This window comes from Pezoporus wallicus, unplaced genomic scaffold, assembly GCF_028554395.1.
Source record: "Pezoporus wallicus isolate ANWC-B61680 ecotype Strahan unplaced genomic scaffold, APGP_CSIRO_Pwel_v1 contig_8108, whole genome shotgun sequence".
NCBI classification, from domain to species: domain Eukaryota; kingdom Metazoa; phylum Chordata; class Aves; order Psittaciformes; family Psittacidae; genus Pezoporus; species Pezoporus wallicus.
The window spans coordinates 37696-61919 of record NW_026638088.1 but is presented as its reverse complement, the minus strand read 5'-3'; the positions used below and the strand labels follow the sequence as shown (position 1 = coordinate 61919).

At 48.7% G+C, this 24224-nt stretch overlaps 2 protein-coding genes across 2 annotated transcripts; one reads left to right on the top strand and one right to left on the bottom strand.

Moving 5' to 3' along the window:
• Positions 1 to 4353: 4353 nt before the first annotated feature.
• Positions 4354 to 15381, top strand: DHCR24 (24-dehydrocholesterol reductase). Its single transcript, XM_057409243.1, has 9 exons — positions 4354 to 4685; positions 5950 to 6105; positions 6623 to 6728; positions 7014 to 7132; positions 7223 to 7486; positions 8280 to 8423; positions 9930 to 10127; positions 10906 to 11084; positions 13249 to 15381. Exons 1-9 carry the CDS (start codon positions 4455 to 4457, stop codon positions 13400 to 13402), a joined length of 1551 nt encoding a protein of 516 aa, XP_057265226.1. The 5' UTR covers positions 4354 to 4454; the 3' UTR covers positions 13403 to 15381.
• A 1668-nt stretch (positions 15382 to 17049) lies between these two features.
• On the bottom strand, positions 17050 to 23993 carry CIMAP2 (ciliary microtubule associated protein 2). The gene is given in 10 exon segments (XM_057409236.1): positions 17050 to 17266; positions 18785 to 18915; positions 21881 to 22009; positions 22296 to 22463; positions 22872 to 22922; positions 22924 to 22977; positions 23064 to 23192; positions 23274 to 23387; positions 23483 to 23575; positions 23904 to 23993. Coding segments are annotated over 10 exon segments (1038 nt in total). The 5' UTR covers positions 23943 to 23993; the 3' UTR covers positions 17050 to 17136.
• Positions 23994 to 24224: the final 231 nt, after the last annotated feature.

Below are 24224 nucleotides of genomic sequence, written 5' to 3'. Positions count from 1 at the left end.
GTGATTCTTTTTATAAACCCCAGACAGTGTGTCCTTTCACAGGCAGTTGTAAAGCTGGATTTAATACACGGCACAGGGAATACATGAAAGCTCTGGCACGTTCTGCAGCATGGGGGGTTTTGGTGGCTCTGTGAACGTGCTGACCAGAATCTGACCTTGCCTCCTAAAGCAGTGCATGGCCACCAAAGGATGGGCCCCATTCTGCCATCACTAATATTCCACATTTCACTTCATGCCCTACACCTGCTTCCTCCCATGTTGCTGTACTGAGGTCCCACCAGCTGCATGCAGTAACTCATTGCAGGAGGAGTGGGGCCACACAACATGGCCAATATGCAAGCACACAGGGTAGAGCCCAAGCACCCTTGGTTCTTTGTCCCACCTTGCAGCACCAGGGTTACTCCTCCTTTGGTGAAGCCCTTCCCAGTGCAAACTGGGCTACTGCAGCCCTGAGAGGACAAGGGGAAGGGAAGGAAGAAAAAGCAAAGCCACCCTGAGGATTAGGTATGGAGACCCTGACCCATCACTGAAGTTGAACAAGTCCTTCCACTTTAGATTAGATCCACCTACACCTAAAATAGCTTAATCATCCTAAAAGCCTTGTCTAAGCCTTCAGACAGTGGTTCACTTTCCCTGAGAGATACCTGGCAGTTTCTAAAGGAACTGTAATCCTGCTGTCCCTTTTGGATGCATTTTTCAACAGCCAGCGTAGCTCCTGCTGCTGCACTAAACCCTCTGCCTTCCTCCTCCTCAAGCCATCACGTATTTCTACTCCCTCACATGAAATATTTGTGAAACTCAAAAAGTGGATCCCAGATAATGGATATTCTATTGATAAAATACCTTTCAGAAAACACCATCTGGAAGCCAGGCAATTGAACAACATAAGAGGAACCACATTCTTCCCATACACTCTCCAAAGAGAATGTTTTATAAGGTGCAGAAAGCAGGTTTGATGAATCAAACATCAGTAGAAATGTCTCTGCTGTCTTTTGAAACCTCCTGGGCCTTGCAAATGTGCATCCAGGTGGAAAAAGGCCACACAGAACCACTCCATTGCCAAAGACCCTGCTCTTCAGACAAGTAGGATCATTACACCAGCTATTTTCCTTCTAAGTTCACGGTATCTAAAGGATTTAGCAGTGTTCTGCTGCCTTCAAACCCCCTATCCCTGCATATGGTTACCTGGTGTTAGGTGGGGTTTGGGCTTCTCCTGGTACAGCCCTGCTTTGGAGGGCACAGAGCACTCCCCAGACCAGGCTGGCTTTGAATCTTGCTGTGCCACAAAGCAACTTTTTCCTTTCAGAGGAAACAGATAAGTGTGCATCATCCCTCTGGAATATTCTGGTTCTGATATCGTCGGTCTGTGAAACAGCTGATAACATCCCCCTGTATTTTTCCCTTGAAGCCCTTAACCTGAAGTCTGACATTTGTCTTCAATCACTAGATGCACAAAAGCTCTTTAAATTCATTCAGCCCATATCCAGAACAACACGCCTCAATCCGCCGGTGTCCCACTGAAGCCCCACTCCATCCTACATCCCCCAACAGGCTTTTCCTTCGAGGCGACCGATTATACTTCGGTTTCCTCAGTAGAGGGAGCTTCTCACCCATCAGTTTGATCACCACCTTCCTCCAACCCTCTGAAACCACATCCCTTTTCCGACAGCACCACCTCTGTGCCAAACAACCACGCAGGTAGGTGATTAGGGAAATGTAGTCCTGACCCTTAGTAACCGTGTGTTGGCTTCCTTATCGAACTAAGGCGGCTTGCAGCCTTCCCAAGTTCCTTATTAGTTTTCATAACTACTACTATTAAAAGGCCCGTGCTTATGAGAGCCTGGTACCACTTAGCAGCTCTGTGGCAGCCAGTGCCCAGGCTGTGAGAGCCTAAGTAAATAAAAGGGCTTTCTAATGCTTCTCAATGCCTGACTTTGCTTCCACTGTCTCTTACGGAGACAGAAGTCTGTAGCCAACTTTTGTCTGCATCTCAAATGCTCTGTATGTTATTATCATCACCCCTTTAGCTGTCTCCTTAGGCAAACAGCTGCATCTTTTCATTCTTTCCTTGTCTAAAAGCCTTTATTCCAAAGTCCTGAGTGGTAATGAATGGAGTCCTGCACAGTACTGGCATCTCATGAGGAGATGAGCAGCTCTGGCTGTCAGTGAGAGACCCCTGCTCCGCTCCATGCACCTACATGTGTCCCACCAGAGAGCTGATCCAGGCAGGAACAAGCATTGCTCTAAACCCCAGTTCAGTTCTTCAGTCAGATCAGCTCCCAACCTGTTCCACTGAGTGACAGCAGCAGCACTTGTGCTGCACAGCGTGCCCAGAACAGCACAAGTGGGTGGGTGGGATGGCAGGAGAGGGAGAAGAGGAAGGGAGCTGCTTTTTTGAGAAGCACCAACAGCTTAAACACACTTAAAATGATAATTTCACTGAAGAGAGAGGGGATTTTAGCCTTGCAAAGGTACCGAGGGAATCTGAGATTTTCCAACCGGATTTACACATGCTGTTTTCTAAGCCCACATAGACTGTTGGAGGATGTTTTGCTCACACCTAAAATAACTAAAGCTGAGAGCCTTTAAAACATGTGTCTCCCCTTCCCTCATCCCTTCCTGACTCCTGTATTTCCTATGACTGGCATTGCTAGGTACACAGGCAATTTCACCATCGTCTTAACGGTGATTCACTTGCTCCTCTGTTTCAAAGCACAGTTTCACATCGTGGTCTCTGAGCTCACCTACTTGCTGCCTAGGGCTTTACAAAAAGAAGAGCAGGACACAGAAAACATTGTAAAGACTTTTAACAGGTCTTCATAAAAACAAATTCAAAATGCTGTTTACACTGCAGGTATAAATATCCCCTTATGAATAAATGATGCTGTTATCCAGTAAGCCCTGCACTTGATCACATTCAGGCCAAGAAGAACTATTTAGCCCCTTTGGAAAGGTTAAAATAACCTCTCTTGGGGCACAGGAAACTTCTTTTCCATGCATAATTTCAGTCAGCAGATGAATTGGTAAATTAAAGCAGGTAACATCAGCTTGCATGAAAGCAGGAAAAGAGCCAGTGGGCACAGTAGGCAGAAGCGCAATGAATGTAATTTGGCTGGGAATAAATTAAAGCTGGAATTGGGAGACCATTTCCAAATATCAGAGCTGTGAAGGTTCGGAGCAGTCTTTCAGTAAGAGCAGTGGGACAAAACAAAGCCTCTGAGTTGTCTCAAGGAGGCTGTAAGGTGTGGGGCTGCCTGCCACAGCACAGCTCTGAGCCTCAATGCCGCGGTCCCTCCCCACCAGTTCAGTGCTCCCGAGTATCTCCCGTGGCAGCTGAAGGTAACAGTGAGTATCCGTCCTGCTGGCAAAGAGGAGGAGCCCCCTGACGTGTTGGTGTGCTGTGTCACCGTGGTAGTGTCCTCACCAAACACCTCCATGGCACAAAGCCAGCAGTGCTGTGGCAAGGTCCCTCTGGATCTCTTGGGTCTGTGCTGCGTCTCCTGGGGTGGTCGCTGCTGTTGGGGCGCGTCTGCCACTGCCCTCTCAAACAGCACACCTATTGAGGGATGTAATGGGGTTTAGCTTATAAAAAGGTCTTATCTCCCTTACAGACTTTATACATCCTCCCTGTTCCGTCGGGGAGAGGATTGTTCTGCCACGGGTTTGGGCAGCAAGCAGTGTTTTGGAGGGGGGTATCTCCTTCTTCCTTCCAGGAAGCGGACGTCTTGCTGTGGGGGATTCCTGCCCTGCCAGGTGCACTGACACCTAAACCACCACAGAGGAGCACGAGAGCCGTGCAGGAGGCGTTTCCCTCCCGTCCCCCAACCCAAAGGCACCCGGGTGAGCCCCTTCCCGAGGTACACTGACCACGGCAGCACCTCCGCCACCGAGCTGCCAAGGGCCTGTCCCAGACCCAGACCCCCGCAGCCCTGACCGGGGGGGGAGGAGGTCCCCGCTGCCTCAGCCCCTATCCCCTTCCCCACAACCCCCGAGCCCCTGTCCCCCACCTCACGACCCATCCCCAGCTCTGCCCCTGCCTCAGGCCTCAGACCGGGGCTCCCAGCCCTGTCCGGGTCCCGTCCTCCCCCCCACCCCCGGCCCCGCTGCCCCATGGCGGGGGGGGATCCCCCACGGCCCCGCTGCCCCATGGCGGGGGGGGATCCCCCACAGCGGGGCCGGGGGCCGGGGGCCGGCGGCCGCTGCGATCCTGTGAGGGCAGAGCGGGGCCCGCCGCTCTCAGCCAATCGGCGCCCTCAGCGCCTGGTCCGATCTCCCCGGAGCTCTCTCATTGGTCGCTGCCCTCCCCTCTCCTCACGGAGGAGGCCTGCGGCGGCCAATGGGGCGCGGGCGCGCGGGGGAGAGGGGCGTGGCCGGGCGGCGAGGGCGCGAGCGGCGGGCGCGGTATGGCGGGGTCCCGGAGGCCGTGAGGGAGCTGGTGCAGAGCGGCGGCCGCCATGTCGGCGGTGTGGTCGCTGGGAGCCGGGCTGCTCCTGCTGCTGCTGTGGGTGAGGCACCGCGGGCTGGAGGCCGTGCTGGTGCACCACCGCTGGGTCTTCGTCTGCCTCTTCCTCCTGCCGCTCTCCATCCTCTTCGACGTCTACTACCAGCTGCGCGCATGGGCCGTCTGGCGCCTCCACAGCGCCCCGAGGCTGCACGCACAGCGAGTCCGCCACATCCAGGCGCAGGTGAGGACCCCCCGGCTCTGACAGGGCACAGCTTCCCCTCCATCCCCAGCCCGCTCCTCACCGGCGCTGGCCGGGGCCCCACGGCGAGCAGCCCTCCCCTTCCCGTTTCCCCTCCTAAACGCGGCCGTGAATTCGGTTGCGGCAGCCGGAGGGAAGGGGGGGGGGGGGGAGCAGACGAATAAAAGCCAGCCAGGGGTGTTTCTGCCCCTCCGTTATGGGTTTTCCTCTGTCTGAAACTCCTCGTGAAGTTGCGGCGTCAACATCTGGCAAGTCCAGATGTGTCCGTCCGGCTGCTGCCGCTGGCACCCTCAGAGACGTGCTGTAGTGTCCCTGTGTGCTCACATGGGTTAGGCATGTACCTGTGTGTGCGCGTGTGTAACATGGAAATGTCACTCTCGGAATGCCGGCTTAATGCTGTGTTTTAATGCCACTTCATCCTGCTCCTCGGTGTGGTTAGTTCCAGGAGGTGATTGAAGGGGAAATAGAACTCCTTCCATCCATAAATGCAGATGTCTCTAGTGCTTCCGTGCTCTCTAGTATTTCTGTCACGTCTGCTGCTGTTTTCCCCCTTGACTCTCATGTTCGTTGCAGACACGGGTCGATATTAACATGCACGGAGCTACTCTTGAAGAGTTTGGGGCTGGGTTTTCAGTCACCAGCTGTAGCAGCAGTTGGGCTTTGAAGAGAATGCTACACTTGATGGTTGTTCTCCAGATGTTAACCACTGTGGGTTTGCAGAATTCATGGATCAAATGTGTGGTTTACACATTTCCCTTCTCAGCTTTTCTCCCTTTGCCTGTTCATTTGCAGGCTCAGACCATTTTTGGGTGTGTTTAGGAGGAGGAATTGTTTCATTAAGCTTCACAGAACTAAGATTAGATTATTTATGGCAGTGATAATACCTCCCCCAGAGGGTAGGGTTTCCTGTTTTAAAACTCATTGTTAGTTCTCTGCTAAGTTTTCTGAAGGCCCTCTCCAAACCCCTAAAGCTATAGAGTATGTGTATGGGTATATATATGTAGAGAAATACTTTCTCTCCATAACTTAACTCCTATGGTGGTATTTTATTTAGAGGTTCAGAGGTCTGCAGAGAGACTTCCAAAGCATCCCTTCTCAACACAGAGACATCCAGGCTTTGTTACTTGCAGGTAACATGCACGTAGAGGAGTAGCAGTGTTCCACAGAGAGGGAAAATGTTTCTGGTACCCGTTATTGATGGCACATGTATGCCTTAGAGCATCACCTCAGTTGTTACCTCTTGCAGGTTCGGGAATGGAAAGATGAAGGCAGCAAAAGATACATGTGCACTGGCCGGCCTGGCTGGTTGACTGTATCACTTCGTGTTGGGAAGTATAAGAAGACTCATAAGAACATCATGATCAACTTAATGGATGTTCTGGAAGTGGACAGTGAAAGACAGGTAACAAATTCATCACAGAGCTTTTGTAATAATGAAGTTTACAGCTTTTTTTAACTACATTTGTAGCTGGAGAGATTCAATTCATAGAATCATAGAATAGTTAGGGTTGGAAAGAAGCTTAAGATCATCTAATTCCAGCCCCCCTGCCATGGGCAGGGACACCGTAAAGAACAAAGGATTTTTATAGCAGTAGATCCACCAGGCTTTACAGGGTGTGCTCAGATCATTCTATCAAAAAAACCCAGCATATGGAATTGTTTAGCTTTTCTGTGCTGAAGTCTAAAAGACCAGATTGATTTGTGGTTTGGGGGACTGAGCAACAAGATGTTGAGGCAGAGGAGGAATCACTAAACAGTTTCAACTATTTTTAGTAGTGCTCTTAGGAAAGTAAGTCTCTGAATTCTGATAACAGATGGAAGCACAATCTAGTTGGCTGTGTTTTGTCATCCTTAATGCTGAACACTTAATTCATGATTGGTGGGGGCAATTGGGTTGGGTTTTTTTTTTTGCTCTTTAGGTTGTTCGTGTGGAACCTTTGGTGACCATGGGCCAGTTGACTGCATACCTGAATCCCATGGGCTGGACTATTCCTGTGGTACCAGAGCTTGATGATCTTACAGTAGGTAAGGGTTGTTTTGATGACAGGAGACTCACTGATTTTGCTGATAACGCAAATGTCACTGCTTTTTATGCAGTAACGTTGCATTATTTTAAAGGTTCCAGAAGTACTCTGTTGAACCTGATGTTCTGTTGTGGTATTTATGTTGTAAGCGCTCCCTTTGTGTTTATTTAGTTTTTAAATAGTCTTCAAAGCATGCCCAGAGCTTAAAAGTTGGGGTTTTGTTCTCAGAAATCACCTTCATTTCTCCATGTGTTTCATTTGATTTGTTATGTGCTCTCTTGATAAGGTGGCCTGATCATGGGAACTGGCATTGAGTCTTCATCCCACATCTATGGACTTTTTCAACACACCTGTGTGGCCTATGAACTTGTTCTTGCTGATGGAAGCCTTGTGAGATGTTCACCAGTAAGACAAACTGTTCTTTTGCTATCATTTACAATGTCGTTGACAGTTTTCAGTGTGGATATATGATTGAGTATGACATACTTTTTGCAGACTGAAAATTCAGACCTATTTTATGCAGTGCCTTGGTCTTGTGGTACTCTGGGTTTCCTGGTTGCAGCAGAAATAAAAATGATTCCTGCCAAGAAATATGTTAAAATCCATTATAAGCCTGTGAGAGGACTGCAGAACATCTGTGAGAAGTTTACTGAAGAGTCTAAGAAAAAGGAGAATAGTTTTGTGGAAGGACTTGTGTATTCTTTGGAAGAAGCAGTCATCATGACAGGAGTCCTTACTGATGAAGCTGAGCCAAGCAAGGTAAGTAAGGGGAAGTTATAGAGAAAAAATACCCCCAGACTTTAACTGAAGCTGTACTATATGCCAGTGTAAAACCAGAATCATTATGAGATTGGAACAATCTCTTAGCATGGGACTAAAAGTTAGATCCATCCATCATAATATTTTAAACTATAGCTTTGTGCTGCTACAGCAGTCTTTACTCTAAATCTCTTCATCTGAGAACAAATGATCCACTCATTTCATTATTCCAGCTAATAATTTAATCTGCAGCCTTTTCATTGCAGTACCTAAGGAGGAAGACAAGTGTCTTCTCTCATATGCAGAACAAGGCTGCTTTAAAGTGCAGTTATTCAGGGTAATTCTTTCCTCAGCAAGCTTTTAATACAGCTCATGTTGGTAAAACACATCAGGGACGTTTACAGGAGGGACATGCCAGCTGCTCACTGCAGTCCTCCACCTGGATCTTTCTCCTTTGCCATATGAGACTTTCAGTTAGCAATGAGTTGAGAGATGGATATTTTATGAATCCAGTGCTGTCTCATTCATGGTCTCTTAATTAACTGGTAACAGCCAAGCCTTAGCAACCCTTATCTGAATTAAACCTTAGTGGCAAGAAAAGAAAGCAGCAGCCATGCACGTGGAGAACTGAAGGCTGCCTGGATCTTTGGTGACAGTCTCGTTCACACTGTCACAGAGGGTGTAGCTTTGATTCTTCACAGTAAAGGCACTTGGGGAGGTACTTAATGTTGTCTGGTAAGGTGTTACTGTTTTCTGTGTTGGTGTTTGCTCAGGAATGCGTATTTTCTTGCAGATAAACAGAATTGGCAACTACTACAAGCCGTGGTTCTTTAAGCATGTGGAGAAGTATTTGAAAGATGATAGGACTGGAACAGAATACATTCCCGCAAGACATTATTACCATAGACATACACGCAGTATCTTCTGGGAGCTGCAGGTAAGACCAGTTCCAGACTTAAAATAACATCTGCAGGAAGGTACTGTGCACTTTCCCAGTGTGGTTACGGTGTGCCTTCTCCTTGGCAATGCTTCTGCTTTTCATGGCGTTAAAAGCAGTGAAGTTTATGGCAAATTTAAAAGTCCTACATTTGGGCAAAACAAATGTGGTGTTAGATCATAACCTCCTGATTTCTGTTTAGTGCTTTTCTGAATTTAGACATAAAGTACGTATCTTGGCATGAAGCTTTTATACCTACAAAGTGATTGTCGTGGTTTAAGCCCAGCTGTAAATCAGAACCGTGCAGTCTCTCTCTCACTTCCCCCCCTTCCCTCCCCGCTCCCAAAGGGATGGGGAAGGGAATCGAAAGAATGTAACTCCCACGGGTTGAGATAAGAGCAGCCCAGTAACTAAGGTATAACACAAATCACTGCTGCTGCCACCAATAATAATAATGATAAGGGAAATAACAAGGGAAGAGAATACAACTGCTCACCACCCGCCAACTGATACCCAGCCTGACTGAGCAGTGATCTAGCCCTTCCGGGTAACTGCCCCCAGTTCTACATCCTGGGCATGACGTGCTGTGGTATGGAATACCTCTTTGGCTAGCTTGGGTCAGGTGTCCTGTCTCTGCTTCCTCCCGGCTTCCCCTCCTCCCTGACAGAGCATGAGACTCAGAAAGTCCTTGGTCAGACTGAACATTACTAAGCAGCAACTAAAAACATCGGTGTTATCAGTGCTGTTCCCAGGGTGAAAGTCAAAACCATAGCACTGCACCAGCTACTAAGAAGGAGAAAAAATGACTGCTACTGATGAACCCAGGACAGTGACTTTCAAAGACACATGGTGGCAAAAACATGACTGTGAAATCAGGGCTGAAAATTTTCCCTGTCTAAACTATGAATAGTAATTATGCAGTAAGGTCATTACTTTGACTGGTCATTACTTTATTGAGATGTGCATTTACACAAAACTTTGTGTGGCATTTTGAAAGAGTTCCATTGCTACCTTTTGAATCTCTGGAGTGAGATACTGGATCTTTCCAGCTCCTGGAGAAGGTAAAGCAGCAGTTGCCTGTGCAGGAACTACTTAACATTTTATAGCTTCAAAATTCTTTTAAAGAACTTACCTTGTGTATGTTTATTCTTGCAAGAGTTCTGTAAGTTTAGCTTCTTATGCACTCTTTCCTTAGATGTTTTAAGATAATCACTTACTGTTCTCTGAACTTCATTCTCTGAAGAGATTTGGGGCTGAGTAAGTTGTGATTTATATGACTGAAAATCAATCATTGTAACTAGAGGGGGCTTTGGCCAGGGCTGTGTAGCTAAGCTCAGTCCAGGCCTCTCTTATTTGTTCATGTTTATATTACAGTAGTTTAGCAAAAGTACCATCAGTTAAGTTTGTTGAAAGTCTGGTTTAATACTGCTGTGAGAATTCTGAAGCATTGTCTTTTGGTTCACTTGCACATTCTTCAGTAAAACTTCTTTCCTTTCCTCTTTCAAGGACATCATCCCCTTTGGCAATAACCCTGTTTTCCGTTACGTGTTTGGCTGGATGGTTCCTCCCAAAATCTCCTTGTTGAAACTCACCCAAGGAGAAGCTATTCGAAAGCTGTACGAGCAACACCACGTTGTACAGGACATGCTGGTGCCAATGAAGAGCCTTGAAAGATCTATCCAGACCTTCCACGATGACCTTAATGTAAGAACACGTGGGTTTAAAATGCAGCAAATCCCAGACTGTTTGTGATAAGAGCTGGGACTGTTGATCATAAGGCACAACAGGGGGCTTGTGTAGAAGGTCATGATTGTATCCCAGGGAGTGCTGTGCTTTGCCTTTGTGCAAGGCTGCAGAAGAAATGAACAAATGAGGTTCAAACTTTAGTAGAAGGCCAGCACTTCAGAAAGATTTTATCACTTAGTGAAACTTGAACTTTGAGCCTTGGGTGACATGGTCTAGCCTGAGGCAGGGGGTTGGAACTGGATGTTCGTAAGTTCCTTGCCAACCCAAACCTTTCTGTGATGGCTGGTGGTCTCACTAAACCCCACCTGCAGGAACTGATTTCCCTTTCTTGCTTCTATTGCTGAATTCAGTTAGTGTAAGAAGTACAAACCTGGGAATTTCAATTTCAGACCGGCCTGGGAGAGAAAACTCTTCATTCTCTTTACTCAGAGTGTGTATTCAGTTGTTGCTTTGGGATGAGGGATGGTGTGATTTTGTTTCATTTCAAATACCTGAGGGGGAGGAGATGTAATTCTAGGAGGACACAGCGCATATTCTGAGCAGCTCAATCTAATTCTGTTATGATCATTCGCAAGTGCAGCTAAGAACCACAGCAAGACAATTGGAGAAGACAAGCTATGCATGTTTCAATCCCAAACTGGGAGGAAGTCCTCAACTCCTCATTTGTCACCTTTATTAGGAGATAGCTTAAAGGGTTGTTAAAGATAAGTGAAAAAGTGTTTTCTTGCCTCTGCAGGTGTACCCTCTTTGGCTATGTCCTTTCATACTGCCCAATAATCCTGGTATGGTCCATCCAAAAGGCGATGAAGCGGAACTCTACGTGGATATAGGAGCTTATGGAGAACCCAAAAGGAAACAATTTGAAGCCAGGGCTTCGATGAGGCAAATGGAAAAGTTTGTAAGAAGTGTGCATGGGTAAGGATCCCACTCCTTAGAATAGTAATAATGGCACAGAATTTACACCCTTGTGGTTTAAACAGTTATTTAATCCCACAGCACTAAAATATTGCAATAATTTAACCACCAGAGAACTGATTTTAATTAGTAATTTTTATGTTATGATTTGGAAATATGATTCACTTTTATGACTTTCTTGTGAAACCAAACCACTGGCTGGAGTTCTTGAGGTGTATTTGGGAGCTGGGTGGCTTCAGGTCACCTTTCAGCACCAGGCTGCTCTGGGAGTGGAGTCTCTGCTGCAACAAAACTCATCCAAGCACCCACCGAGGTGCAGAAAGGCCTTGGCAGGTTTGTGCTGACTGTACAAAAAGCAGTTGCTGCCCATAAGCAGCTCTCAGCACGGCTCTTAGCCCTGCCCTCAGGGAGGCAGCCACTGGGCTGCGTGTATGGAGGCTGATGTCTTTCAGCTGGTTCAGAGCAGGGGCAGAGCAAGGGCTGTTTTGGCTGCAGTCCCTTCAGGAATGCCAGGGGCTGTCAAGGTTTGGACAGCTTCCCTGCCTCCCTGCCCTTGGGACTGTTGCGCTCCCTGCAGCGTCATGCTGCAGCTCTGCCCCATCCTTGTGCTGGCATGTCCTTGCAGAGGGAGGCCAGCCTTGACTCGTCCTTGTGCAGCGGTGGGAGCCTTTCCTCCCTCACAACTTGTACTTCCATAGCTTCCTTTTCCTTGCCCTGATTGCTATTACACAGGGCCACAGTAGGTGTGAGATACGTGCCCACCATCTGTCACAGACTCCTGCCACCCTCATTTGCTGTAGTAGTGTCAGTGGAGAAGCAGTTCCAGGCTTGTTTCTCAGGAACAAAAAACAACTACATGGTATTTTTACACCATCAGTACGATTTATCCCCATTTCTATTTTGACCTGCTTCTCAGTCTAACAGTGATTGTATCCCATGTGGCTCAGTACCAGTGGTGAGTCTGCTTCGAGATGATTTGAAGAGTGTGAATGACTTTTAGCTGCTCTAAGTGATCTGCCAGAGAACAAAGCAACCAAAAGCTAATTTTAAGGTGTTTTTTTTTTTTTAATTAACTGGAAATCAAGCTTTTAATTTAAAGCTCTTTACTAACAAAGTTTTGTCTCATCTCTACCTGTCCCTGGGAAATGAATAAGGGATAAATGCTTAATCTCACAGTTTCATAATCACACACAACAAGAGAGCTTTCATGTAAGAGTTCCTGTTTTACTGCTGCATTTTGGAGAGCACAGGATGAAAGTGGGGAGTTGTCCACAGCTAAATAAGGGTTTCATTTAGTTCTGTAAATGGACCTTTGTTACACTCTTCTTCATTTACACTATAACTTTATCTCCTCAGCCTGGTATATTCTCAGTGTGCAGTTCAGAGAAGCTAGAGAGTCAAAGAATGCATTGCTACATCTGCCTTGAATGCCTTTTGTAACACAGACTAATACAAGATGCCATGATTGCACCTCCATGGATCATAAGAAAGCGTGCAGAAAAAGCAATTCCTTTTTCTGAAGCTGGAATTGAAAGGGTTTGAATGGAAGAAAAGGCAAACAGGCTTTCAAAAGCAGTTAGAAAAGTATTTGCCAGGGATAATTTAGGTTACGTGAGCGTTTCAAACTCTTCATTTGAGGGAACTTCTGGTTCTCTCCAGACTTGTGGTTCTGTGAACACAAGCTGTTAGCATACAAGTTGTCAGAAGATTTGGCTGCACGTGGTCAAAATCTCTAACGTGAACCACTGTTTTACACACATTTATTAGTCCTTCTTTTTGCAGTAACAAAACTAACTAAAGCATTGGTACATTGATGGCCAAAGAAGGGTTCTGAACCGTATTTTAAAGGCAACAGTTATTTTAACTGCTTGCTTTTCCCATCTTCCCCTTCACTAAAACGACTCTAGCAGTATTCTGCTGTTTTCACCATTACGTGTTATTTCCGTAAGGAAAAGAGATCATGGTAATGTTAAATCCACAAAACACAATTGGCTGAGTGTTGCAGCATAGTCCATGTGAGCAATTATATTTGCCTGCCTTTTAAAAGTATTTTGAATTGGGTTTCTTGGTTGAATATTTGCTGCCCTGACAATTTTCTTTATCCTTGATATATCTTATGGCACAATTAATATTGTCCCCTGGTTTATTTTTCCCTCCTCTCCAGTTTCCAGATGCTGTATGCAGATTGCTACATGACCCGTGAGGAGTTCTGGGATATGTTTGATGGGTCCTTATACCACAAGCTGCGGGAGCAGATGAATTGCAAGGATGCCTTTCCAGAAGTGTATGACAAAATCTGCAAGGCTGCAAGGCACTGAGCCTGGATGGTCTAACCAAGCAATCAGGGAAAGATGAATTTACCTATAGCTAGTCAGTATATCCTTTAAAAACAAAAAAAGCTTTATTGCTCTCCAAATAAGCTCATTCTTGTTGATGTTTAAAGGTATGAATTCCTGCTTTATGAATTTATGTTTAGTATTTCTTTGTATGTTTTCAAATGGATTTTCCAAACTCAAAGTGATTGTTTTGAAGAGCTCTTCCAAGTGCTAGCCTTTGTATCTGATGTGACATGGGTGGATTCACCTATTTCCGAGCATAAGAAGAACAGTTGGAAAGGATGAAGATGCTGGAGTCACACCAGCTGTGTGCTATAGCTCGATGTAACATGACTTCTGAAAACAGCAGGGAGGGTGCAGAAAGAGGTGCCAAAGCTGAACACGTTGTCACATTGATCATGATGTTTAAAACCGTTTGCCCCCGGTTGGTAACTGGTGGGACACCTCAGCAGTGGTACCGTAACCTTCCAGCTGCTGTTTGGTGCTGTGCCACGTGGGTTGTACTGTGCTGTCATGTCAGCAGAGCAGTGAAAACTCTCTGGCAGGGGCTTCAGTTTCAAAACGAAGCGTTGAGGTGTGAATAGAACGCTTTTTACTTGTGCCTATCAGATCCGTTTTGATTGTAAAGCTTAAGTGGATGTAGGGTTTAGGTACTTTGTAGCTGGCTAACTGCATTGGGGGTTGCCCCACGAGTATCTGTGTTCTGGCTTTGCAGACTACTGAAGAAATTGCTGCTATTTCATATAGCCAGGTTTTGATTTCAGGTTTTATTCATTGTGGGTCACTTTATGTGGATTTTTGGGGGTTGTTTTGGGGTTTTTTTTTTGGGTGAGGGTTTGGTCACTGCTTTATTTTAGTGCCTTATGAATACTTGGTTGGAAGAAGATATGGGTTATTTCAGACCATTCTGGCCTGGCCAGTAGGAAGAGGAAGTCCAAGCTTTCTTTACATGAGTTTTGTTAGAGCAATTGGCTGTGGATAGGAGCAACTGTGGTTGTGAATCTTGACACACACAAGCCTTGGTTCTGACTCGAGTCCCATTTTTGCTTTATGTTTTAGCTGGATTAGGTTGATAGGCTTTGTAAAAGGACTGTTTCAGTCACCTGGAGAGGAAATCAGCAGCAAGTACTGCTCAGTCCCCCCTTCTGCTGCTTTTGGGTTCCAAACCAAGCCCATGTCTTACCCAAGCAGTACTTAAACTTATTACTTGAAACCTTACTGAGCTTGAGGGAGAAGAAAGTCATATTCTTGTGTAGAGGGTAACATGAGGAACTTCTTAAACAGTTACCAGTGGGAGGCTTAATTTCTATGTGTGCTAAACCAATGATTTTATTTATTGATAGATGGATGTTTACTGTCCAGATGAAACCAATGATAAAGCAGTAACAAGAATCAGGTTGGCCTGGTACTCACACTGCATGCTGGGCAGCTTGTGTGCAGATAAGGTACCCCTTATGATCAAAACCCAGTGCAGGGGACTGGTAGCAGGGGCAGCCTTCCATGGGGAGACACAGCCCATGCAGAGTGGGGCAGGAGCTGTGTCAGTGATCCAGGAGCATCTGCTATACCATCCTGGGGTGCAGGGGAAGGCAAAGGCTGATGCTCAGGGTGTAACCAGCCTTCCTGCCCCTTGTCCCTGGGGCAAAGCTGCCCTTTAGCCCAGCGTTTGTAAGATAACCTGCACAGAGCAAGATTGGGTTTGGTTAGCTTTTAAAGGGCCACGTTAAAACAGCTAGAGGATATGCAAATACTTTTCTTTAGGCTGTGTTTCTCTCACCTACGTGCTGATGATCTTTAGGTATGCACTGTATTTGGGTTTTCACTCCTTAATTTATTGGCAAACTTTGGATGATACTGGGTACTGTAACTGTTATCAGTCCCACACATGCACATGCATAATTGCTCTTACTTTTTGGTTGTATGGGCTGTTTAAAATAAAGATCTAGCCAGCATACTGCTCATAGGGGTGTCCTTTCGTGATTGCTTACTTTTCAACAGCTGCCAAGGTCGTTTCTCCTGCTTGCTGTCCTGTTTCAAATGGTCAGCCATCACTGAGGAATGCTGCTGGTGAGGAAACATTGCTATGTGCTTGGGAGGGGAGGACCCTGGTGCTGCAGACAGTGAAGGAATGGCTTTGAAGTCTGTGAGTCAACACTTACCTCTGCCCCAAGACACACTGTACAAAACAAACACCATACAGCTGAGCCTTAACCCTTCAGTGATGCCCCACTAGCACCACGTAGCCTCATGATTCCAGTTATCCTGATCTCCCCTACTTTCACCTCATTCTTTCCCTGGTGGATTTAGGTGCTACAGCTGTTGATAGCTACTTTATTCTTCCCCCTTCATGCTAATAAATCTAATCCCTTGTTTGAATGAGCAGCCACAGAAGGGAGGATGAAGATTCAGGGCGCTCTTTAACCTGAGGAGTTTCACATCCACATCTCTTGCCTTGGAAAATACCCTCACAGCAGCTGTGTGGGCTGTCAGAGGTGTTCCTGCCCCTCCCATGGTCACAGCTTTGCACTCCCTTCCCAGGAGGAAGCTGCAGGCTTCTTCCTGAAATCCAGGCTTCCAAATGCCTCAGGCCCACTGAAACCACCTTCCTTTAATCACATCCCATGCTGGCCTTGGCCTACTGTGTGTCACAAGCCTCTTCTGCTGCCCCAGCAGTATCTCTGGAGCAAGCGCTCACCCACATCCCTGCTCAGACGTTGCCTATCAGGGAACTCCTTCCTCTGCCTCTCCACAACAATCATCAGGATTTCCTTAACTGACTGCAGTTCTACCTGTGCTCAGTTATCTTCCCCCACCAAAGGATAATTGCAGGTTAATTAGCATATTTAATTAGCCACAACTAATGGATAATGACACCTCAATTTAATTATTCCAGTCTGGTCTAAACACTGGTGTGAGATTTCATAAAGCTTAATTCTAAGTGAACCAGTATACTCCCTGTGCATTTTTATGGCCATCCTCCTTTGCCACTGACACAACTCTGCTCCTTTCTCCATCATGTCTAGGATTTAATATCCCAAAAAATGTGCAGTGATGACATTAAATTCCCCCCAATTCCCTCCCTGGCAGTGTTCAAAGCCAGATTGGACGGGGCTTGGAGCAAGCTGCTCTAGTGGAAGGTGTCCCTGCCCGTGGCAGGGGGTTGGAACTGGATGAGCTTTAAGGTCCCGTCCAACCTAAACAATCCCATGACTCCATAAAACCTTTGCATTGTTAATTCAAGTGAAGCTGTACGTTGCAGCTTGGGATAAAGATCCCTGCATGCAGCCACACTAAAGGCAGCACAGGACATACACACATGCAGTTACTAAGGGCCGGAGTTACTACCCTGCTACTCTACAGCAGTGCACTTGCAGCCACAGCTCTCCCTTGAGCTGTGTTGGTGGTCCAGCTGTGGTACCACAGGTACCTGCAGCTTCTTTAAGTAGCATCGTTTGAGCACAAGTGCTCAACACAATGAGCCACGAGTGCCAGCAGACCATACTTCAGAGGATAGGCAGTGTCTGTCACCCTCTTCTGAAGCCTGTCACTTTGACAAAGCCCAAGGTGGAAATAATTACTGACAGAAAAGACTGTTCATTGTCTGAGTGTTTTATTAGCACAAGGCAAAACTTGAGCTGTTTCCAATCTCGACTTGCGTGCCAACACGCTGTAAGCATTTTCATCTACCCTGTCTCCTCCGTTGCCATGTCTGCTGTTTACTCACTGACCTGGGCTTTCCAGCACCATCTTGCTTTGGGAAAAGTGATTTCTTCAGAGGTATCTGGACAACGTGGAGCAGATATCAAATCCCACCAGTTGATTTTAGCAACAGGCTTGAGCCGCTTGCTGTGGAAAAAAGATGTGATTCAATGGGCTCAGATTACTGGCTGAATTAATCTTATTTATCTTGAGTCCAGAGGAGTCCACAAAGATGCTGTGAGGGCTGGAGCAGCTCTGCTCTGGAGCCAGGCTGAGAGAGCTGGGCTGGGGCAGCCTGGAGAAGAGAAGGCTCCTGAAGGGGAGACCTGAGAGCAGCTCCAGTGCCTAAAGGGGCTGCAGGAAACCTGGAGAGGGGCTTGGGACAAGGGCCTGTAGGGACAGGCCAAGGGGAATGGCTTTAACCTGCCAGAGGGGAGGCTGAGATGAGCTCTTAGGCAGAAGCTCTTCCCTGTGAGGGTGCTGAGGCGCTGGCACAGGGTGCCCAGAGAAGCTGTGGCTGCCCCATCCCTGGCAGTGTTCAAGGCCAGGTTGGACACAGGGGCTTGGAGCAAGCTGCTCTAGTGGAAGGTGTCCCTGCACGTGGCAGGGGTTGGAGCTGGGTGAGCCTTAAGGTCTCTTCCAGTCCCAAACCAGTCAATGGTTCATTAGTCTTAACGAGCACAGGGATGAACAGAGCTCTCAAAAGCCTGACTGCTCCCTTAAAAGCACAGCTGTAACTTGAAGAGTGGTTCTGGAGCAGGTGCTGTTTGATCAGAGATGAGGTTGAATTCCAAGTCCTGCTCACTGTTCACATATTCTTTTATTCCTATTGCAAGATGAGCAAAGCTGGGCAATATTGAAAGCTTGATTCCATTCTGCCTCCTCCATCACAGGACAGCTGATTTCTGGTTGCTCCACTGAAAGCTGTCAAGTTATATTCAGCCAAGACTGATTTCCAGCTACTCTCTGGAGGTGAAGAAAGACTTTTGCAGAGCTGCCAATGCCACCGCAGCAGCTTGCTGATCTTGGCCACAAGCAAAGGTGAGAGCAGAGGGCTACCCCAAGGCCTCTCATTAATATCCTTCCTACCTGCATCACAGGGTTTTCACACTAGCAATTTCAAAGCCCTTTGTGGTGCAAGTGAGGTGTGTTATCCTCCCTCCTCACATGGGTAAACCGAGGCACAGCCTGAGAAGGTGATTTCTCTTCAGGGCTGTTGAGCAGTCCAGTGCTTGCACTGGGAACAAGTCCAGACAGCCTAATTATCCATCCACCTCCCAGTCCTTCCCAGGCTGCCTCCTCTAACTCAATGAAAACTAATAGCGTACACCTCCGCTGCAGTCAAATTGCATTTCACAAGATACAGCAACCACCTCAGCATCTCTCCGGTGCCTCAAGACCCAGTTCTTTAACCCTCCCCAAATCCCTGTGCAATGAGGAAGCGCAAAGGGAGGGGAGAGATGCAGCAATACCAATCTCCCTGTCCATAGATGGACCCTGTGGTTGGGCTGGTGAGTGTTCCCCAGTCCCAGTCCATGATTTAACTACATGATCATCCCATCTCACATCAGTTGTAGTGTCCGAGAGTCTCCCCAGAGCTGCTCAAGATGATTTACCTGTAAGCCAATGTGAAACCACTTACAGCCCCTTGTCTATCAGACTTACAGCAAGTAGGCATCCCGCTTCAGGTTGCTCAGGTACCGCTGGGCATCACACTGGTACAGGGACTGGTATCTTGTCTTCTGAGGGTATTTTTCATGCTTGGAGATGTTGTAGCGACCAGCGCCTACAGGGTTCTTAAAGGAAAAGGTCTCATGTTCTTCCCCGTCCACAGGCAGCACAGGGGATGTGAGTGGGGCAAAACCAGGTAGTGCCTGTGCATGGCCAGGCCTGCAGCTGCAAAACATCACAGAATCATCTGGGTTGGGAAAGACCTTTAACATCATTGAGTCCAACCATTGAACCTGCGCTGCCAAAACCATCACTAACCCATGTCACTGAGGGTCTCACCTACACATCTTTCAAATCCCTCCAGGAATGCTGACTCCACCACATCCCTGCTCCAATGCTTGACAGCCCCTTTAGGGAAAAGGCTCCAGCTCCTCCTGTTTGTTGCCCATGCATTAGTGTAGATGCACTTCAGCTGGGCTGTTGATCCCACCACCTCATTGCAGGGGAGAAGCCCTAATTCCTATGGGGCCACTCCCAGGTGCTTCCATGGTTTCTAACACACCAGTGACTCTTGAGGCTTTGCTGCCCCTACCTCCACTGAGATAGCAGACTAAAGGACTTCACTAGCACACCATCCCTCAAGCACTGGTGTGCTGCCCCCTGATTTATCCATAGGGATCTTGGGTCTATCCCTTTCCCCTTCAAACCTAGTTTAAAGCTCTTCCAACGAACCCTGCTAAGTGCTGTCAAAGATCTTTCTTCCCCTTCCAAACAGGGATACCCCATCCACCACCAGCACGCTTGGTGTTGTGGAGAACAACCCATGATCAAACATCCCCCAAAATTCTGCTGGTGACACCATGCTCAGAGCCAGGTATTGATCTGCTGGCTCTTCTTGCTTCTTCCCTCATCATTCCCTGCAACTGGAAAGACAGATGAGCATACTGCTTGAGCTTCTGATCCCTTAACAGTTATCCCAAGGCCCTGAAGTGTCTCTGGATTGCCTTTGGACTTCTTGTTGCAACTTCATAGCTGCCTATCTCAAAGACCAATAATGGATAAATAATCCAAGGGCCATACCAAGGTGGGAAGCCTTCTCCTCACATCCTTAACCAGGGCCCCAGGGAGGCAGCAGACTTCCCTGAGTAAGTCCAGTCTGCATACTGGGCCTTCTATTCCTTTCAGAAGAGGAGCCTCCTGTGACAATGACCCATCTTTTGTTTCCCTGTGGAAGCAGTTTTGCACCTCCAAGTTCGATGAACCACTGTCCTTGTTCAGTTCCACTTGCAGAGCCTCATAGCTACTGTGTGAGGGCATGTGGGCAGGCGGAGTGCTCACGGAGGAGACATCACCATTGCCAATGGTTTAGCTCTCTCTTGCACTCCCTTGATACTCCTCAGCCTTCCTTTTATCCAGAGCTCTATCCCAAAGCAGAGGAGCCCCTCTCCGGGGCGCACCTGCCATAGGAACACTCACTGCTGCCCTCTGGTCCTGGCACAGGAGCCAGGCACACCCTGGCACCGGGATGTGAACACGTTTCAACTGGACCTCTGCCAGGGCAGCTGTGGCTTTCTGCTGGGTGCCAAGCACAGCACCGCGCCCTGGTTGCCTGCCCTGTGGGTGGGGCTCTTGGCCACTGGTGTGCCCTGGGGGGCTTCTTTTATAGGTGTGGGGGTGCTGCTGCCCTGCCCAGGTGCCATCAGACACCATGGCGCAAGCTGCCGGCTCCTGGCACCCACGGGGGTGCTCAGGTTTGGGAAACCCTCCTGTGCACCAGTTCTGTCACTGCTTGGTGACTGGTAGAACAATGTGATGTGTCTTACCCAAACTGAGCCTGCATTGAAGGCGAGGGAGGAGATGCATGGCAGGGGGGTGGAACTGGATGATCTTCAGGTCCTTTCCAACCCAAACCAGTCTGTGATTCCGTGATGCCATAATCAGTGTCAGCCCCACCAGTCCCCTTCATGAACAGTTCTTCTCATCACAGCTGTCCATAAAGAAGTCTGTAAGCTCTGCACACTCACCAGTCAGCTGTAGTGAAGGGCTGCCCTGTCACAGCCTCCCCACTGGAATGTGATCTGTGAGTTCCCTAACAATTACAAAGGTGTGATCTTAAGGTCCTTTCCAACCCTAACCATTCTATGATTCTATGTCTTCATCCTTGACCTCTTTCAAGTTGTCTGTTCCCTGCTCAGCTGGATAAAGGAGAGAAGCCACGTGGATGTCTGCTCCCCGTCCCTAGCCAAGGTGGGCTATTTCAGATTAAAGCTTTCCCTTGTCTGCTTTGAGGCCTTTAGGTTTTGTTCTAGTTCTCTGTAGGGAAGCTGCCAAGATGAATACAGCTCCAGGAATGGGTATGAAGGGAAGGGCTCCTACCTGCACTGTCCCTGCAATGTGCTGCTGATGCTGCTAAAGGTAAAACTGGCTTTCAAGCAGCAGAATATGACTTTCTGGGAGCATACAAGCTGCTCCTGGCATCTAAAAGAACTCAAACTCAGCTGCTATCATCCATGAAGTGCATCTGCTTGCTTGCAGCTGATGCAGAGCAAATCTAATGGGAAGGGTTGTCTGAGAGCATCCCTTGAAAAGAGCAAAGGCCTGAAGGTGAAAGCAGAGATAATGTGGTCACTGCTGAGCTCCTGCCCCTCTGCTCACCTGCCTATGGACAGCACATGCTTGATGCTCAGCATGATGCTGTGCACGGGGGCACCTTTCCCTTGACCTGGCAGGTTGCCTTTATTCACCATTTATTCCATAGCAGCCTATTCTGGGCAAGAACAGCAGCAGCCAGAGAGGGGCTCATCTCCTCACTAAAGAATGGGTATCTGGACACATCACCCAGGCTTCCTTGATGGTGGGGAGAGAAAAGCTCCTCCTGAGGTCAGTCTGCCCTTCTGTCACAGACAGCTCCTGATGTGGCACTTCTGTTCAGAGGACAGAGGAGAGGAGGGACCCCTTACTCTGGCTCAGAGGAGTTTCACCCTCTCCCAGGGTGCTGGTAATGGACTGGAGATGGTCACAGAGGAAGCTCAGAGCCTGACTATTGACTGTTCCCACATCCCTCCCTCACTGCTGCATCTGTTCACTCACCTCATTCCCAGTAAAGAGGCGGTAGAAATTTCTGTCAAATCTCTTGGCAGTTGACCAGGATGGGGTTTGGCTGTTGCATGCTGATTTCCCAATGGGCTTCAGGTTGTAGGAGCCTGGGCCCATCACATTCTATGCAGAAGAAAACCTGTTACAGTTCAGTTTGCTCATAGAGCTGCAAAATGTTGGAGAGTCATCCATCCATCCATCCATCCAAGCATCCATCCATCCGTCCATCCATCCAAGCATCCATCCATCCATCCATCCATCCATCCATCCATCCATCCATCCATCCATCCATCCATCTATACATATATACATTCCCACAAGCCCTAAAGCATCCTCACCCCAGGTACCCGCTGCACCACCAGGGATGCTGGTGACACCATGGTACGATGTCCCTGCTCCCACTGACTACCTTCCTCGGGCACTGGCTGAGTGTGAACCAGAAGATCCTCTCCGTGGGGCAGCCTGGGTCCCTCGGCAGGGTGCTGAAGCAGCCTTTCTTCTTGTTCTCATTCGACATCAGCTCATCCAGGAAATTCTTGACAGGGACAGCGACCGCCTCAGAGCCTTTCTTCTGCTTCTGCTGGGGCAAGGGAGCAGCACAAGAAGCTCAGCTGCTGGTGGTCTCTTGGTCCACACCATCCATCCCGTGCGATGACAGCTCAGCCCTGCCACTGCTCAAGGAAGCTGTGGCTGCCCCATCCCTGGCAGTGTTCAAAGCCAGGTTGGACACAGGGGCTTGGAGCAAGCTGCTCTAGTGGAAGGTGTCCCTGCCCGTGGCAGGGGTTGGAACTGGATGAGCTTTAAGGTCCCTTCCAACCCAAACCATTCTGAGATTCTATGCATGAGCACATTTCTCCAAGGGAAGTCAAGGAGCAAAACCCAACAGGACAGATGCTGGCAGATGCCTCTCTGCATCCTTATGTGCCAGCAATGCCGCAGCTCACTGAGAAACCCCATCCATGCCCTGGACCCTGTGGCACCGCACCTCCAAGGCTTGACAGCCACCACCGGTGGGCTTCAGCCTCCCTCCTGAGACCCGTCTGGCCGATGCTGCTCCGCAGGCTGTAGGTGCCAGGTCCCAGGCCACTGCCCTGCAGGCACAAGGGAAAAGCTGCGCTCAGCGGTGGGACAGGGCCACCCCCCTCAGCGTGTGCCCAGGGCAAGGGGCAGGACTTGCCGCAGCCTCCGTCGGTGCACACTTGGCCGTCCTGCTCTCCATCATCCCTCTTGTGCTGGCAGAGCGCTTGTCCCTCTCATCAAGCAGGATATAGGGGTTCCCATACGTGCCAGGGCCAGGGAAGCAGTCCTGCAGGAGAAGATGGGGTGGCTATAGGCTTGTTTTCCAAAGCCAAGTCCCCAGCATGTCCCGTGTCAGGATGCGACGGACCCCGTGAGCATCTCTGAACCGCTCATCCCTCGTGTCGCAGATCCCCCGGATGCTGGTGGGATGCATCTCCTGAAGGAAGTCCTTGATGTTGTACGTGCCTGGGCCCAGCCTATCCTGCAGGAGGAGAGTGGGGAAGGGTGAGGGTGGGTTTGGGCAGTGCTGCCTGCACCGCTCACCCCAGCAAAGGGGGGATGAAACCCAGCCTTTACCTGGCGCTTGCGCCTCTTCATGATCTCCTTGAACTGGAAATGGGGCAGCTGAATGAGCCGGGGGCCCTGCTCTGCTCTGGCTGATGATTTCCCCTGCAACACAGAGCCGTCAGCACAAGGCTGAGCCCATCCTCAGCCAGCCACAGCCAGGCCAAGGAGAGTGATTAGGGGAGATGGACACAGGGATCTGCTGCTCCGCATCCAATCCTCCATGCTCTCTGTTTGCCAGCACCAGCGAGCTCCAGGATGAGCAGCCCACATCCCACGCTTCCACCCTGGAGTGTCCCAGACTGTTATGTGCAAAAGAGCCCAGTGCAAGAAGCTGCTCCCCAGCAGCACAGGCAGTGTGGGAGGTGAGAACAGCTACACCGCAAGTCCAGCTCTCCCTGTGCATCTATGCAAGCCCGGCCGGTGACCTCACCTGGCTGCCCATGCTCCGGAGCAGTGCCTGCAGCTCCATGCAGGCAGCTCTGGTCCTCCAGGGCGGCAGGGATGGTGCCAGCACTTGCCATGGCAGTCATCACCATGGCACCGGAATCACTGTAACACAGAATGTCCCCTCCCGGGCTGGCAGACAGCAGGGCCAAGGCAGGAGCCTGGCTATAACCTTTTGCCAAGCTAAAGGGCTGGACCCAACCATTTACCAGGCATTTATAGGGACAAATTATCTCTAAGCTGCTAAAAAATACATTCCTAAAGCCAGTCCCACTTTGAGCAAGGAAACGATGCTCTTGGTGCAGAT

Coding starts and splice junctions, on each gene's coding strand:
- DHCR24 (XM_057409243.1), top strand. CDS start 4,455: ATGTCGGCGGTGTGGTCGCTGGGAGCCGGGCTGCTCCTGCTGCTGCTG. Junction 6,729..7,013: donor GCTTGATGATCTTACAGTAG/GTAAGGGTTGTT, acceptor TCTCTTGATAAG/GTGGCCTGATCATGGGAACT. Junction 11,085..13,248: donor TTTGTAAGAAGTGTGCATGG/GTAAGGATCCCA, acceptor CCTCCTCTCCAG/TTTCCAGATGCTGTATGCAG.